The sequence below is a fragment of the Helianthus annuus genome, chromosome 9 (assembly GCF_002127325.2).
Source record: "Helianthus annuus cultivar XRQ/B chromosome 9, HanXRQr2.0-SUNRISE, whole genome shotgun sequence".
Lineage (NCBI taxonomy): Eukaryota > Viridiplantae > Streptophyta > Magnoliopsida > Asterales > Asteraceae > Helianthus > Helianthus annuus.
This window is the reverse complement of record NC_035441.2, coordinates 169,840,668-169,858,698: the sequence shown is the minus strand read 5'-3', so window position 1 is coordinate 169,858,698 and position 18,031 is coordinate 169,840,668. Positions and strand designations below refer to the sequence as shown.

The window sequence follows — 18,031 nt, the reverse complement described above, 5'->3', positions numbered from 1 at the left end:
CCTGATATTTTACTTCTATATAATTCTTTTTACAAAATTCAAAGTTACAATAAGATGTACTATACGTGTCAAAAAATTATGACAAATTAAAAACACAGAATAGTAACCGAGTTTTAAAAGTGTTCTAATTAGGTCACTGGTGTCGTTTTTGTCACAATTAGATAACTTAACATTCTCGAGCCACGTCTTTTTTTCCACATGTCAAGAAAAAAATGGAGCAAAAGATGCTGGGGTCGAATTATTTAAATATATGAAATTATATTTATTAAAAATAAAACCATTTAATTACATTAAAAATAATAAAAAAACAAGTTACAATCCATGTCATCACTCGACGTTTGCATCAAATAAAAAAGAAAAAAGAAACAAAAATACACATCACCACGGTTACCTATGAAATGGATAAAAAAACCCTTAATTTTAATGAAGAATGAATGTTGAGTGACCTGATTGGAACACTTTTAAAACTTTAGTGACTTAATTTGAACACTTTTGAAACTTAGTTACTATTCTACAAAGTTACCCCATTAAAAAACGACCCATATGGGCTATTTTTATTATTTCATTTCATATATATTTCATATATATTATCAAACTAGTAAAAACAGCCCGCGCTACGCGGCGGGATTCGTTTGGATAACCCACGTGTTGCGGGGGCATGGGTCGTAAAATTGCACCAAGTAGTAAACTAACATAAATACGAATTTACACCGATGCGTGACGTAAAACGCAGTAAAAGACAAATGTGAACTAATAATGCAACCTGGCAGAAAACGTACAAACTCGAAATCATACCGACACAATTGATTATACCACCTATTTAATCAACAAATGATCAGTTTGTAAGATATAAAAATTACCTGATATATAATATTTAATTTCCTAAAAACACACAACACTATTGGCAAATGAGTATAAAGAAAAGAAAGGCAAACTTTATACTGTAGATGACAATCCACGATAATTGTTATATGCTAGATGGAAGCCCCCGCCGTGATGCTGCCAACACGTTCATAAAGTGCGCCGATGATCGCCCTTAATTCAGCTTGTATCTTGCAAATAATGCAATTCATAGTCACAAAGTCGGACGAAACGCACCTGAAGAAGAATATACGAAACAACCACAGCCCACAAACGTATACAACAATTGCACCAACAACACAAACCCTAACCCAGAACCAATCGCAAGCTAAGAAACAGAAGAAGAAGAAGAAGAAGAAGAAGAAAGGGTAAATTACACTTTTCGTCCTTTATGTTTGTAGCGGGTTGCAATGGATAGCCTTTAACTTCAATAATTACAGTTACAATCCTTTATTTGGAAAACGCATTACATTCAAGGTCCTTTAGCATTAACCAGGTTAAAGTTTTCAATTAAGTCTATTTACTTAAGGGCATTTTGGTCATTTCACGCCTTTATTTATAATGTTTCTTAAAAAATAAAACAAAAAAGTTAACAACAACCGTCACCACCACAATGAGTGGATGAAGAAACTAAGAAAATTTCACCTGCAATGAGTGGCAATGGCTTTCAATCCATCCGTACTAAATCCATCACAATTCAAAAGCGACAAAGCTTTAAACTCTAGAAAATTCATTGCCAGAAATTAGCAAGAACAATCAGCCATGGATAAACATCAGCACCCCAATCCTCCGGTACCAAATTGAAATCTGAAAACCGAGGTTTCCCCTTCAACGTCACGCTACGAATCTTCGAAAACCTTCCTACAACAATCTCAGGCGATACCGAGTAACAATTTCCGATAAACACATGACGCCTGCTCCACCGCTCAGCATTGGACCAGTCCTTACAGACTAGAGACACCGAACTCGGTCAACCGTCCTCGTTCGCTTCTGATTCAGATCCAACTCAATTTTGAATGTGTAGTGTGTGATTTACTGATTTTGGTTTAGGTTGAATCTTAGCTGTTGGTGGTAGGGTCTTCATTGCTACTGGAATTTAGGAATTGGTGGTGGGGTGGTGGTTCATGGTGGTAGGATGATGGTGTTGTGGGGTTAGGGAATTAGGGAAGATGGTTAGGGAATTGGGGAAGAAGATGTTATATTTATGCTAACTTTTTTGTTTTATTTTTTTAAGAAACATTATAAATAAAGGCATGAAATGACCAGAATGCGCTTAAGTAAATAGACTTAACTGAAAACTTTAACCTGGTTAATGCTAAAGGACCTTGAGTGTAATGTGTTTTCCAAATAAAGGATTATAACTGTAATTATTGAAGTTAAAGACTATATATTGCAACCCGCTACAAACATAAAGAACGAAAAGTGTAATTTACCCAAGAAGGAAAAAACATACAATGCGAACGTCGAAGGAAACGAACTTGACGAAGAAGACGACAAACTAAAAGCGAAACCCAAAAGAGCTTCCGAAAGAGGTAAATGAGGTTGATTGGTGACGGTGGTAGGGATCACCGACGTATTCCGATATTGGGTCTGTTAAGTCGAACAATGGTATCAATTTAGCAGAGTAAGGTGAATAGGGATTTTACGGAAGCAAGATGGTTAAAGGAAGGACAATAGGGTTGTTGAAGGGAACGAAGAATATGCTGCAGCTTGTGATTTGGTTGAGCTTGGAGATGGGTGTTTTCAGAGGTGGGATGCAAGTCCTGAAGAGTTAAAATCGTTAGATGACCTGCAGATGCCAGTCATGAGTGACTTGGAAACTTGCACTGTTGTTAAGGCACTTCATCATTTGTTATTATATAAAATTTGGTTTGTGAGACACATTTACTATTCAATTTTGTTGCTTCCTATTGGCTCTCCTTTCTCTACTTTTGTCTTTTTAATGTGTCTATGTTAACATTTTTTACTTTTCTTGGGTTTTAATCAATTTAATTAATGAAAATAGGGTAGTTCGGGTCGTGCTTTCAAATATATACATAAATGATGAATATTAGAAAGTTTTTCTTTTTGGTTTATAAGTTATCTTAGAAATCTATTTTTTAATAATAGTTAAAATATTGATTAATAAACCTTTTTATATAGAAAATTTACTATAAGAATAACGGTGTATGCGGTTTATCTCAATTACATATACGATTATAGACTCGTTACAACGTGCATGTTCTCAACATTTGTCTAGAACTAATTACGTTTTTACGTTTCAATATGATTTGTGTGAGTTAACAGCAACGTGGACAGACGTTTTTACATATACTTTTTAATCGGTTTAACGGTCCCGTCGCAAAGTGCAGGGTCCTAAATACTAGTTTACTGTAAGTTTCACAAATTGATTGAATGTTCAATGTACTGTTGATCAGTTCTGTAAGTATATAATGGAAAACATGTAAAAGTGTATTTGATAAGCCAACAACCGCAACAGGGTTAAGTGTAGACGACATGATTGTCAACTTGATTTGATTCCCGTTTGGGGTGTATATTAGAGATGGTGATTAGGAGTTCTTGAAGTGATGAACTCGTGATATTGGGAGAGAGAGGAGGACGGATTCTTAGTGATGTTATGTGTAGAGTCTAATCTTTTTTAACATCTCTAATGATCTCCTTAAATACACCAAAGGGAAAAGATAATATGGTTTATCAACAATTACCAACAAATATTATTATTATAATGTATAATTTATTGTTTTGATCTAATATAATATAAATAGCTAGGTTAGAACCCCGTGTATTACACGGGTTGAATAAATGTAATTTTATATAATAAACCTAAAACAATTATTCTTTAAAAATCTCGTTTATTACACGGGTTGAACAAATGTAATTTTATATATTAAATAATAAAAAAATTATATCTCTAAGAACCTCATGTATTATACTGAATATATGTAATTTTATATACCAAATAATAAAAACCCGTACAAACTAAATTTAAAAAAAATGCAATATGAAAATAAGAGATAGAATAATCGATATTTTTTTTTTTCATAAAATATGAGATAAGGGTAAACTAAATAAAAAAGTGTCAATTTGGTAAATAATAATATTAAGTATGAAAAGGTAGGAAATTACAAATGTAAACATATTCAATAAATGACACATGTCCAAAATCAGGTTTTTATCATATAGTATAAAAGATTGGTTTGTGTCACCAACCAAATTCTTATTTGTTTATATCTTTATTGGTTTGTGTATTTATCTTTTATCAATTGATACGATTATTTATATAATTTTAAAAGATATTATTTATTGATAAAATGGTATAAAAGAATAAACTTAAAACATGATACATGGCCGCCATTTCCCTGGAGTATACATGTAACTTTTTGATAATTTCAGTTATCTTTAACTAAATCAATTAATTAACCTTTTATTCTTTTTATAAAATATCTATTTTTTCATAAATAATAAAAAAGTGTCAATTTGGTAAATAATAGTATTAAATATGAAAAGATAGGAAATTACAAATGTATACATCTTCAATGAATGACATGTGTCCAAAATCAGGTTTCTTTTATTATATAGTATAGATTATAATATTACTTGATTAAAATACGTTTAATATAATTAATCTAACATATACTTCCAATGATTGTAAGTTTACACACTCAAATAATCGCTAAACAACATAAAAACGGTTTGCTTTTAATTTTTATCATCGCCCAATTTCAAAAATGTAAAAACAGCAAACACAAAAAAATTGATGACGAAGCAGAGGAAAATTGTTGAATAATGTTGAAAATAATAATGAAAGGATCATTCATATACTATATCTTTAATTCTTTGGGCTCATGTTATTGTTGGTCTTATAAATGAGAATGGGCCCTGGTTGGTTTGCTTGGTGATATATTGGGCCTGTCTTAGGGGTTCTAGTGTTATTGTTTCTGTTCGTTTAATGGGTTGTTTTAGTATGTGGCAGGTTGATTAAAGCCCAAGGGTGCTAGATGGAAATATCAAGGGACTTCGATCATCATGTAATAATCTGGTGGACTAGAGTGTAAATTGTTTTTCAGCAGGTTATAAAGAGAAGTACAAGCTGCTAGGGTTAGTTAGTCAGTTCAATAATTTCACCCCCAAAGTTCCGTTCATTACCCTCTCTGTTCGTTCAAGGCTATAGATAGTGATGATATCAAGGAGATTCAGTATGAATCCTGTACAAGTGTTGATCAGATCGTGGTGACCTCGGTTCTTATTGTCACGATTATTTCTCTGGTTCTTTGTCTTTGATTCTTCTGCATCTTGAGAGAATTTTAGGGTTATTTATTTGTTGTTGTAGAAGATTGAAAGTAGTCTCTCGGTTGTATGTTGTGAGAGATCATCTTCTCATTGTGATAATCATCAGTGGATGATTATCCAGTTGTTCATCCATGTGTTGTTTAATCTCTCATCTGTTAAAGAGAGATTGAGATTCTGAGTATGATGATCATCAGAGGATGATCATCATTTATATTTCTGTATTTTTGTATTAGATCTTACATAAGTAAGATCTAGGGTTTGGGGGTGTTTTTTGGTTTGGGTTAAACAATAAAATTTTTCCGTCACTATTTTGTCGCTACGGCTGTGTTGTATTCTGTTTTCGTTCTTGTTCTGGTTCAAACCATTGTTTTTTACATGGTATCAGAGCTATAATGCTCCGATTTATGGTTTTTTCCGCTGTGGTTTTGTAGACTCGGATTTAGTGTTAGAGGTTTTATCTCTAAATGATTTGGGTATTGATAAATGTTCTGGTGATTAAATCAAGATTGTGTGTGTACTTGTTAAAATCTGGTGGAGTCCTGTTCGATCCTGTTAGTTCTTGGTCTCTCTTTATGTTATTCTCAAATGATTCCACGGTTTCTTTTGTTAGAGTTTCTAAACATTTTTTGTTTGATATTTTTTCACTCATTCGTTTGTTTGCTAAATCTGTTTTAATCGTGATTACTCTGTGTTGTAAAACCCTTTGTCATATATATTTGGTTAGTGTGGTGTTACAGATCTTTGTATTGATGGTCTGGGAGTGTTTCATGTTGTTCTTTGGGAGTTTCCGCTGTGAAATAAGTTTTTTTAGATCTGTTCTTTGATTTTTTGTGTGTTTTTATTTTTGACTGTTTCTTGGAGTGTGTGCAGGAACAAGTTGGTGAGATCTATTGCCTGTTGTTCTTTCTGGTGTTACATAAATCCTAATTAGGGTTTCTTGGAGTTCAAGAAGGAGGTCTGTTGTCTGCTGGTTCTGAAAACCAGGTGTTGTTTGGTTATGGCTTGATCAGTTCCTATAGTTCTTGAAAACTATAGTTCTAATATTCTTGAAGCATATTGCACCCTCTGTAAGATCTTTCCAGTCTGCTCTTATTTTTATTACTTTGTTGTTGGTTAGTTGAAGTCGGGGTAGTGAGGACCGGCATTTTTGATTGTTTGTTATAGTTAATTCTTGTCTGTTATGTGGTTACTTGTGTGTTGTTTGTTTGTGCTCTTGTTGCTTCTTGTGTTTGCTGTTGTTGTCATTTGTTAGATTGTGGCTCCTGAGTAAAGGCATGTCCAGGCACCATAGAGTGATGAACCTGGAATCTTGTCCCTGACTCAGCTTCGCCTTAGAGCTGTTTTTTGTCTGTTGCTTCGGTAATTAGTTATTTGTTTGATAACTTGTGGTCTCTTGATTATATTGTGTTTTTTTTATTTGTTTTCTTTTTTGCTTTGTTTTCTAAATGCTAAATTGTTTTTTTTAAAAAAAAGAGGGTCCTTGACTGCTCAAAGTCTCTTGATGAGAATAATCGAATGTCTATTTGTCATATGAGTTGTATTTGTTTTTTTAAAATGTTTTGTGGTTTATGGTAAAAGGGTTAGTTTTGTTCTTTACGCTGATCATGTTATTCTGTTGATGATGTGTGTTAGTCCAGTGCTTGTTGGTCTTGGTTGCATTACATAATAAACGAGTGAACGCTAACCCGCGCGTTGCAGCGGGATGTCAATTACGAAAGTCTTTGGTATCACTATATTAGATATGAAAACATAAAACATTCTTTTCATTTTGCCTAACCTCCAGCCTATAACACCACACTAAGGCGTTTTGGTTCAAACATCTTTTTTAACGGGGAGTACAATACGCAATATATTTATCACATAATAATGTATGCATTTTTAAACTTTCTTGTATGTATGTTTTAATGGTTGTATGATCATAAATGAACTTTAATGAATGATGATATTTCCATCACTACAACTGAATTATTCTTGAATACCCCAAATCAAACTATTCAAGGATGAAGAAAAAAATTTAGACAAAACTATAATAAACAACAATAGAAGCAGCAACATGTCAAAAATCATCACCAACACCAACACATCAACCATTTTAATATTATCCCAAACTAACATGGACCAAAAGTTAAGAAACGATTTTAATCATGTTAATAGCAACTGAAACAATAAGATGATATAATACAATCATTGATTAACCAAATAATATTCATGACTGAAGGTCATTTACAATTTGGTTCAAGATCATCTAGCATTGACAAAAATCATATATCAATAGCTACCTCTTGTAGGGAGATCAAGGTTCAATTCTTGAGAGGTGTAATTTAGTATAGTATTAAAGGGGGGCAAAGTTTAGTTGTTACAAAAAAAAAAAAAAAAAATAGTTACCACACCAATGTTATTATTGATTATCCTAACCTTGGCACTCATCTGAACTTCCCCTTGACTAAACTTTGTCTCTTGGATGGCTTCACTTTATCTTCACAATATACTGTTCAATGTGGGGGCACCAACGGGACGGGTTTAGATAATCTCAACTATAAATCTGATAATAAAAGCTTGTCCCAAACCCAGCCCAAAGCCCATCAGATATCTATCGGGTGTATATTCGTCGGGTATTGGGTATACTCACGGGTTTTGGGTATACCTACGGGTTTATTAAAATTACCCGTTATAACTATCACATCGTATAAATTCTTCTTATTCCATATCTATATTATGTCAACTCAAAACAAAACAAAATAAACAAAGAGTTGCAACAGATCACTAATTAAAAATCAGATTAGATAAAACTAACAATTGAAAAAACTAATAAATACTCTCATGCTTCAACTAAGATGTTCTCTTAATTTACATATTTAGAGATACTGAGTGGTCGTGATGCCATAATATAATAGGTGAATCCAGTTGTGGTGGTTTGTCCAATAAATATAATAACCATCGATTATTATGTAGACATTCTCTAATTCTTGTTTGATTGCTCATTAAATAAACAGATTAGAGGCATCATTAAGATTTAAGAAGCTACTTTTACCAATGGTGACACAATCATGGACGCATATAACAGCTAAAAATTTATATCACTTCACTTGCTTTACACATAATCAAATTTGACATGCACATATTTAGAAAATAAAAAAAAAGAAATTATTTCGGGTATACAATTGGGTAAATGGGTCTACGTCATCGGGTAATCAGGTCGTATATCACCAATTCACCATATGAATGTGAGAAATCAATATTAAAGATAAATGATAAATCAATAATATCAACTATAACAGATAACAAAGTCGGCTAACAAAACACTTTAATTACCATATGAATGAGAAAACATAATTGCTCACCAAGTATAGAATGCATCTGATCCCAGACTCATCAGAGTGCCACAAAAAAAGAGCAGATTCGAAACTTCAATCGAAACAACCACACCCGAAATGGCTCCAAATAACGCACCCATTCTCTCTTTCTTGACCAATCAAAACACCAGTCAATGCACCTAACAAAGTACCGATTGCAGATTCAAAACACCAACCATCAACTTCAATCAAGACCCAAAAAGATGATCAAAAGTGTTAATATTTTCTAATAATTCCAAGCCACATTACGTTTCTTCAAAAGGCACCAAATTCACCCTAACATAACAACTTTGCAATCAAGAACGTATAAATTGGGATCAAATAAGAGAACACATAATACCCAATTCAAACAAAGGAAAACCCAAATCAAATAAGTATAAAATTATCCACACTAAACGTACCTAATGCGAAGAAAAGGTGAAAATTGCAGAAAAGATGTTCCCAACAATCGTGGGAAATTAATACAATACGCCATGGCTGCCGTGAAAATACCATAAGATTCAAAAGTGGTTCCAACATCATAAGCGAACCCTTATTCGATCCCTTTTGCATCCCATCTCCTCCCTTGTAAATGCATCATTTTATACCCACAATCCTGATACCCTGTAACCGAAGAAGTACTCCGATTAAACCTGGAGAATCGTTCCTAATATTCGAATGACAAATAATGAAAACAAACCCTAGAATATTGCTGTCAAAAGGAACGAAGATTGTGCGATATAGATCGTTTGCAAGTGCTTCAAGTAAACCCTACAGTTTCGATTTCGATTACAGGAGATTGAATCAAAATCCTTTCATTGGCTATATGTATAATAGAAAGAGATTGAATCAAAATCGATTACAGGATGAATCAAAATCGATTACAGGAGACTGAATCAACACACGAAGAGAGGGAAGTAGAGAGGAAATAATTATTGCCAGTGTTTTTCTGTTTGATTCGTGCATTGGTAAGATATATGTATAACCATTCCCAATTTTTCATCCGGGTTGTAAGTTGAATTTTTTTGGTAAAGCAGGGGAAGGCGAAGGGTTGCGTCGCAATTCACACCCTAATATGCTTCTTCTTGTATAAAACGATGTGGTTGAAAAGACGCGAAGGTTCATTTAGCGGTGGAGATTGAATCAAAATCCTTTCATTGGCTATATGTATAATAGAAAGAGATTGAATCAAAATCGATTACAGGATGAATCAAAATCGATTACAGGAGACTGAATCAACACACGAAGAGAGGGAAGTAGAGAGGAAATAATTATTGCCAGTGTTTTTCTGTTTGATTCGTGCATTGGTAAGATATATGTATAACCATTCCCAATTTTTCATCCGGGTTGTAAGTTGAATTTTTTTGGTAAAGCAGGGGAAGGCGAAGGGTTGCGTCGCAATTCACACCCTAATATGCTTCTTCTTGTATAAAACGATGTGGTTGAAAAGACGCGAAGGTTCATTTAGCGGGTGGTGACCAAAGTTACTTTTTGTATAAGGGTGTAATTTGTCATTGTTTTTATGTTAGTCTGTTGTTGCTAGTTGCAATAGTGTTTGAAAGTTGATCGACTTAGTGATTCATTACATGCATGTTCTTAAGTCTCGAGTCTATTGCTAGGTTATATTTTGAGTAGAGTTCCTTAAAAAGGGGTTTTTTTATTTGGTCGTTGGTTTTCACTCGTTTGAAAGAAGATATATGTACTAATTGTCTATATAGCTCTAAAAGTGTTGATACTTTGGTATGTTTGGTCAAGATTTTTTTGTTCAAAGGGACAAGTTGATTGAAAAAATATAAGTTTCCCTTGTTGTTTTGTATTCTGTTTTGTGTGGTAGCAATAACTTGGATCTGTCTTGTTCGGTGTGTTTTAAAATTCTCCAAATTTGGTTAAACCGAAAACATTCTTTGAGTTTATGAGATTTTAATATTGTTCTTGGTACTCGTGTGAGTGGTTGAAGGAATGTTTTTGCTGTTTGGTTTAGTAGATGTTTGTTTTGGCTATAATTGTGTTTGATCATTTTTCCATGCGTTGTTTTTTTTTTGGTCAAAACTTTTTTTGATTGGAGGTTGTTTCTGACATGTGGTTTGTTGTAATTGTTTAAGGCTGCAATCTTGAATGTAGGGTCAGGGTTATGTGTTTTCTCTTGTGTAAAAGATAGTGTTCCTTGCTTAGAATCATGGATCATGTGATTTTGTCTTGACTGTATGTCTTGTTGCCTCTTATTGTGTGGTTTGAGTGTTTCTAACCATCTGTGTTGTCAAGAGTGTTCTTGGATATGTTGTTCAACCTTATTGCAGGTTATGTTGTTGTTTGTCTCAAATACTGCTAAGTTGCTGTTTGTTTGCAGTCTTTATGTCTGCCTGTCTTTCATCTTGTTTGTATGATTAGATGAGATGTGTTGTTTCTGATTGCAAATCGTGTATTTTGTGTTTAATCAGAATTTGTGTGGCTGCATCTTATTGTCTTGCGTATGTCTCTTTATTCTTAGCCTTGTGTGTGGACGTTAAATCTTGTGATTTTGTGTTTTTTGTTTAGGCTGGAATTGTTGTCTGATATAGAAGTGTAGAAGTATATACTTCTCATATATCAGTGTTGTATGAATCTTGTGATTCGTGCCTGTTGTGATGTTAGCCTTGTATGTTGTCTCTTGTGTAAGAGATGTGTTTCTGGTTGTATATTTTGCCAGAATCTGTGTTGGCTGTTATTGTTGTCTGGTATGATTGGTTATGGTATTCTCATTTCTATCAGACTCGTGTCTTGAATCTTTTGATTCGTTCTTTGTTGTGAAGGTTTAAAGGTTTTGCTTGGTTCAAATGAGTCTTTATGTTCTGTACAAACTTTCTTTTGATATGTACTTGTAAAGTTGTAAAAGTTTTTGATCATGACCTATAAATCTTTATTCAAGTTCTTCACATGTATTGTCTTTCAGACTTGGTTCTAAATTCTTAAAGTTGTGTGACCTTATGTGTTATCAGATGTGTGTCTGGTTTTTCTGCAATCATATGGTTCTATGTTGTTTAGACCTGTATAGCTCTAGATTTTACTTAGAGTTTCATTGTCATTCTCCCTGTATTCGTTCATCTTGTTGATCTTAGTGTTGAGATCTTGTTGTTGCAGAGATCTTGTGATCTCGATGCTGGTATTGCTGTATCGTGTTGTTGATCATTCAACAGATTGTGTTAATCAGTTGAATCTGCTCATTGTGTATCACAGATATCAGTTTGTTTACTTTGGTTGTTTTTTAGGCATATGTGGTTGTGATATTATCTAAGAATCATGTGATTATTATTGTTTCGTTAGTTCTTGTATTTCTGCTCTACTGATTAATTTTGAGTTTTTTATTTGATCAAAATATGAGTGCTCTCCAGTGTGGTTTTTATGTGTTAATTGAGAGTTGTATTCGTATGTTCATGTTTAGGACTGTGATTGTAGTGTCTAAGAGTCGTATTTTTTTTGTCTGATTGATACAGGGTGAAATATGGATTAAACCATGGTGACTTGTGTGTAATTCTGCGTGTTTCTTCTAGCCTTATTATAGTAGGAAATTGTGCTTTCATTCTCTTTTGTCTGTGTCTGTGTTTCTTGAGATTTTAATCTTGTTATCTACTTGCTCTCAGGTTTGTTATAAAGGCAAATAAAATTGATAGTTATATATCTTTGTTCTCTTCAATCTTGATGATAAACATGTTTGCTTCAAGTGTTAAAAAGGGGGAACATCAATTTTTTGAGGAAATGTTGTTTTTTGTTTGTTCAGCACCAAGATTGAGGGGGGATGTTGAGAATGCAAGATTATATTATTATATCAATCTTGGGTTGACAAAATTGTTGTAAGTTGTTAACATTTGTGAGACTAGAGTCAAAACTGTCTGTATGTGAAATGCATATGTAAGTGCTAAACGAGTATGGTTATGGTTAACAGGTATAGTATATGAATGATGGGGGCATGTTGAAAATAATAATGAAAGGATCATTCATATACTATATCTTTAATTCTTTGGGCTCATGTTATTGTTGGTCTTATAAATGAGAATGGGCCCTGGTTGGTTTGCTTGGTGATATATTGGGCCTGTCTTAGGGGTTCTAGTGTTATTGTTTCTGTTCGTTTAATGGGTTGTTTTAGTATGTGGCAGGTTGATTAAAGCCCAAGGGTGCTAGATGGAAATATCAAGGGACTTCGATCATCATGTAATAATCTGGTGGACTAGAGTGTAAATTGTTTTTCAGCAGGTTATAAAGAGAAGTACAAGCTGCTAGGGTTAGTTAGTCAGTTCAATAATTTCACCCCCAAAGTTCCGTTCATTACCCTCTCTGTTCGTTCAAGGCTACAGATAGTGATGATATGAAGGAGATTCAGTATGAATCCTGTACAAGTGTTGATCAGATCGTGGTGACCTCGGTTCTTATTGTCACGATTATTTCTCTGGTTCTTTGTCTTTGATTCTTCTGCATCTTGAGAGAATTTTAGGGTTATTTATTTGTTGTTGTAGAAGATTGAAAGTAGTCTCTCGGTTGTATGTTGTGAGAGATCATCTTCTCATTGTGATAATCATCAGTGGATGATTATCCAGTTGTTCATCCATGTGTTGTTTAATCTCTCATCTGTTAAAGAGAGATTGAGATTCTGAGTATGATGATCATCAGAGGATGATCATCATTTGTATTTCTGTATTTTTGTATTAGATCTTACATAAGTAAGATCTAGGGTTTGGGGGGTGTTTTTTGGTTTGGGTTAAACAATAAAATTTTTCCGTCACTATTTTGTCGCTACGGCTGTGTTGTATTCTGTTTTCGTTCTTGTTCTGGTTCAAACCATTGTTTTTTACAAATAAAAAAAAAACCTCGGATGAAGAAAAACAAGAAGTCAAGTTTTACTAAAAACATAAAATTTTATCCACTCAAATGGGCATTCATTTGATTTTCCTCATTCTTTTCACCTCCATGGAGGCACTGTAGCAAACATAACTTGGTTTGTACACAAAATCCAAACGGCCAACCACTTATGATTCAACCTGAAAAGCGAAATCACATGAAGTAGTCATTTTCCTGGCGGGGCTATATATTTCGAGAGATAAAGTCACATATGTGGTCATATGATATGTGATTCCATAGTTGTGTATCTACTTTTGTTCCGTAAGACTTTAATCACTTAAACTGCACATCAATGTGGTATAATAAACCTATAGAGTAGGTGACGCTCCAAGAAATCACAGTGAGTTCTTTGGGACAGTTTTTTTGAAATTTTCTCAAATGTGATTATAAGGAATTAAATATGCAAACTACTACACTACCACACTAACAAAAATGGAGATAGAACAAGTTTTGCTAAAACAAACCATTAACTTTGCGGGCTTCCTAATCACCCGTTTGGGCTTATTAGTTAGCTCGTTAGTGTACCGGGCCGATTTACATTATCTTTGTCACATGTTTAATTAATACACTAGCGTGAATAAACTTACCTTGCGCGTATTCTACATTCTTTTTCATGCTAGAGTTGACCCTAATTTTTGGGTATATACATTTTCAACCTCAGGTCGGAAATCTTAAACTTGACCACTGATAACAAGAATAGTAATATACATATCTAGGATCACATCCCTTGCCCAACCCTTGTGTTTTTCCTCGTTGCCTAATATATGTGTTGCTTGACCTGTTTATAAAATAAATATGTTTCAAAAATACTGTTTTCATTTTCAATAAGGAATTTTTTGTGTGAGCGTTATCATTTATTTAACAAAATTAAAGTCTTTCATACTACAAGCAATACTTTTTTTCTCAGACGAATTAGATTATTCAAACAAAGATCAAAATCATGGTCACATATCTCATTGAAGATAATGTTCGGTGCCCCATAGTTTACGTTATTTACATCAAATGAGGGTTCGGTTTATTCGATATGAACCAAAGGCTGATGTTTTGATATTCAGAACTTCCGTACGGTTTCAATTACAAACGATTAGATTAATCTGGTTAATGGTGTGGCTAAATCTTTAACTATTGGCCTCGGACGTGATGAAATTCAAACCAATTTCAATATTAGGAATCCTTTTAATTTACAGAAGAAAATAAGTCTAGGGAGAGTTTCATTAAGGAACCGTAAAAAATGAGACATTGAAGAATCACTAGTCTATATATGTAAAAAACTAATTAAAAATCTTTTTTACATTATGTTTCGGAGCTATTCGATATAAAAACATATGGAAATCGTTCAAATAAAAAAATTATTTGTAAAAGAAATGTTTTTTTTTACCTTTTTGAAACTACTTTTTTATTAAAGCAGCTTTATTAGAAAGCTTCGAAAAAAATTAGGCAAAAACTAATTTTTACATGAACTGCTATTTAAGAAATCTATAACTTAGTCAACATATAACATTTTTTATTAATCAAAGTTAATAAAATATAAAGATTTGTTTTAATATTGGTCAGTTCGATTAATTTGCTTATTATATACATACAACCATAACCGAACCATAAAAACTGATTACCTAAAACCTCATAACCGAGTTATCGATATCTCAAATAGCATGGTTACTTCGGTTATTCGGCTTTTCTGCTGCTCACCTCTACCCGCTGAGCCTAGAGAAAAATAAATAATAAAAGTAAAATAAAACCGAACCGACCACATAAGAAATTATGGCATCAAACCTTGGACCTTTGTTTGAATTTAATGAGTAAAAGATAGCATAATCTTTTATCTTCCAAGAAACACATAGTTTTACAAGACAAGTGACCCAAAAGAATGGGTATCCAACAAAGTTACACTTAAAAGAGCATCATACAAACACAGCATTTTGTCCCCAAAATCAAAAAGACCCTTTGGTACACAGTTTAAATAAACCAAGACATTTATGCCAACCACAAACAAACCATAAACCCATCTTATTGCTCATGTGGCTGGCTATGGTTGTGCTACCTCTATATGCACCTGGTGAAGAATGTCTGGCCCACATACCCACCTGCCATTGCTCTCCGAACGTTCGATTCGAACATCTTTGGGTTGTCTCTCAACACCGCAGCTGCTTCTCGGTTAAGTGGATCCTCATGGTTCGGCTCCTGCAAAAAGATTAAAAAAAAAAAAAATCAACACAAACTCACAAAGAAATACAAAGTAAGAAATACGAAGACTTGGTTTTATAGATTGTGAAGAAATTACAGTGAATAAATGATACAAGCCATAGATTATGGTGTTTATGTTGAGGACCGGCTTCCAGTCTTCACGGAGAATGTTGAGGCACACGTTTCCATCCAAATCGATGTTGGGATGATATACCTAAATATAGCATAATTAGTGATTATTAATTATTAAAATATATGGTTATAAAGTGTTTTTTTTTTTTTTGTTACCTTTGTTTTGCATTTGACCTTTGGTGCTTCATGAGGATAGATGGATGATATCTGGAAGGTGAATGTAAAGGTGCCACCTCTGCAAGTAAATAGAATGTTAAATTTTAAACAAGTTATGAAAACCGAAAACTAGTAGAGAATAAGAAATCTAATTCAGAAACATTAAATGAAAGAAAAAAACCGCAGTTGTGGCTTGCTAATAATAGAAGAAATTGAAAAGATATACGTACATATAGTATCCATCATCAGGGCGAATAGTTACTTCAAAGTTCATGAGATCATCTTTCCCGTTTGGGAAAGATATGCTGCACGTCTTCGGTAGATTTAGTTCACTTATATCTACGAATAACAACACCAAGGAACAAAGTTAAAGATGGTTACTTGAAGGAATTGATCACCCCGCTCGTAATAAGCAATTATTATTAATAATAATAATAAGATGAAGAAATTCTGCTTAATTAAATTCCAATCTCGAGTTCAAAAATCAGTTAATTTAGCTTCTAACCTGATTTGACTTCTACTTCTATATTTCGCCCATAAGTTTTTTGCGAAAAAATGGGACTTTTAGGTCATTCTATCATTTTAATTCCATAAATAATCAGATTCTTGAAACCCTTAAACATCTCATTATATGATTAAGCATTACCAAGACACTTACCTTCTACAGTCCAATGATCCATTTGCAACAACTGATTATCTTATTATAATCTAGGCAACACGTTATTGATTGTGTAAGATTTGCACGGGCTAAATGATTAACTGAAAATAATAAACTGAGAAACTAGTAGCCCCGTGACAAACAAGCTAAAATGTTAAATTAGCACCAAACAAAAGCATTAATAGCATATAATTCTTTATGACATAATAACAAGAAACTAGTATTCAAGATTTCAAGTTCTAACTACTATTACTCTTTAACTCGACTAGCAAAATAATAAAGATACTACCTTTGTGGAGACGCAACTCGCCCGCACTTTGCTTCTTAACAGGAGGCTTCCCGTTGGAATTTTCAGCAAGCTCCCGCTGTTTCTCCTTGACTTTGAACAGCTTAATCATGATACCTACATTACAATAAAGAAAAAACTAAAATTAATTCACATTCACACACATAACCTTAAAGAACACAACTTGAAAAATACATAATTTGTAAAGGTGAGTCAGTGAGGGTTAGGCCTCTTGCCATGTGGATAAAACAGGTAGCTGACAAACAATTGTAGCTAAATTAAAACACATGACACAGGATGACCCTAAAAGCTAAACAATAACAAACCATCTTGAGAACATACATCAAGATTGCTCAAAACAAAGGGTAAATTAGTGAATATGATCAGATGTTTAGCAGAGTCTATCATACACATAAAACCCAAATCAGCAGCCAAAATTAGGGTACCAAAACAGTGAACAAATCATAATCGAGTCAAAAACAAACAACTAGCAGCTAAACTTAGATCAAACAAGAACAAAGAGAAATCAAGTCAAGATTAGCAAAAATCAAAACCTAAGCAAAAGAAACGGTTTACCCAAATCGCGATCTGATTGAAGAACAACGAAAGCACAAAACTTTATTCAATAGATATAATAAGGTTATGCAAGTTATTGATTGATATGTATGTATAGAGGAAGATAACCTGTTGGATGAAAGTCGCGTAGAAGGGGATTTGGGGGAAGAGGGTTCGTTCTTCTTCTTATCGAAACAGATGCTGAAAATGAAGAAGCTGAAAGGAAGTCTACTTTTTGGGCATTGTTGGCTGCACCTTCGCCCTTGTAAATATTCTTCACCACTTCTAAATATTTGGTATTATAATAATTGAAATTATGACATATAATAAAAGATAATAATATTATTATTATTTAGGGTAGTTGTTTAAATATTAATAGTTTATCTAAACGTTTCCAATAAAACAAATTAACATTGGCAATGAGTAGGGGCGATAAGTAGGCCAAGAATTATTACATTATACTATATTTCAAAAAAAAAAAAAAATAGACGAGATGAATAGTATTGTTGTCCGATATAATTGTATTTATTGTGGATACAATTGATTATACACGTGTTTATTCCATTTGATCTCATCGCATTCTCATTTATCTTTCTTTGGTTTAGAGAGAGAAAAGAAACCGTTCCACCGCCATTGATGACCTCTTCATCAATACCCGTTTTTTAAACATTTCTTTAGGTTGGATAAATGTAATAATGATGATGAATA

At 33.3% G+C, this 18,031-nt stretch overlaps 1 protein-coding gene and 1 long non-coding RNA gene across 7 annotated transcripts; both read right to left on the bottom strand.

Annotated features, from left to right (window-relative positions):
* Window positions 1–7,322: 7,322 nt before the first annotated feature.
* Window positions 7,323–9,996, bottom strand: LOC110879505. 6 transcript variants are annotated; one of them, XR_002558729.2, is made up of 4 exons: window positions 9,184–9,984; window positions 8,906–9,107; window positions 8,493–8,644; window positions 7,323–7,859 (listed from the first exon to the last, which is right to left on the bottom strand). It is a non-coding gene; the product is annotated as an uncharacterized LOC110879505 (long non-coding RNA). The 6 variants fall into 6 exon arrangements; XR_002558727.2 differs by having other exon boundaries at window positions 7,323–7,795; window positions 9,184–9,982; XR_002558728.2 differs by having other exon boundaries at window positions 7,323–7,639; window positions 9,184–9,981.
* A 5,118-nt stretch (window positions 9,997–15,114) lies between these two features.
* Window positions 15,115–17,808, bottom strand: LOC110879504 (NEDD8-conjugating enzyme Ubc12). The gene is made up of 6 exons (XM_022127974.2): window positions 17,453–17,808; window positions 16,772–16,885; window positions 16,055–16,163; window positions 15,825–15,903; window positions 15,634–15,750; window positions 15,115–15,533 (listed from the first exon to the last, which is right to left on the bottom strand). Exons 2-6 carry the CDS (start codon window positions 16,878–16,880, stop codon window positions 15,396–15,398), a joined length of 552 nt encoding a protein of 183 aa, XP_021983666.1. The 5' UTR covers window positions 16,881–16,885; window positions 17,453–17,808; the 3' UTR covers window positions 15,115–15,395.
* Window positions 17,809–18,031: the final 223 nt, after the last annotated feature.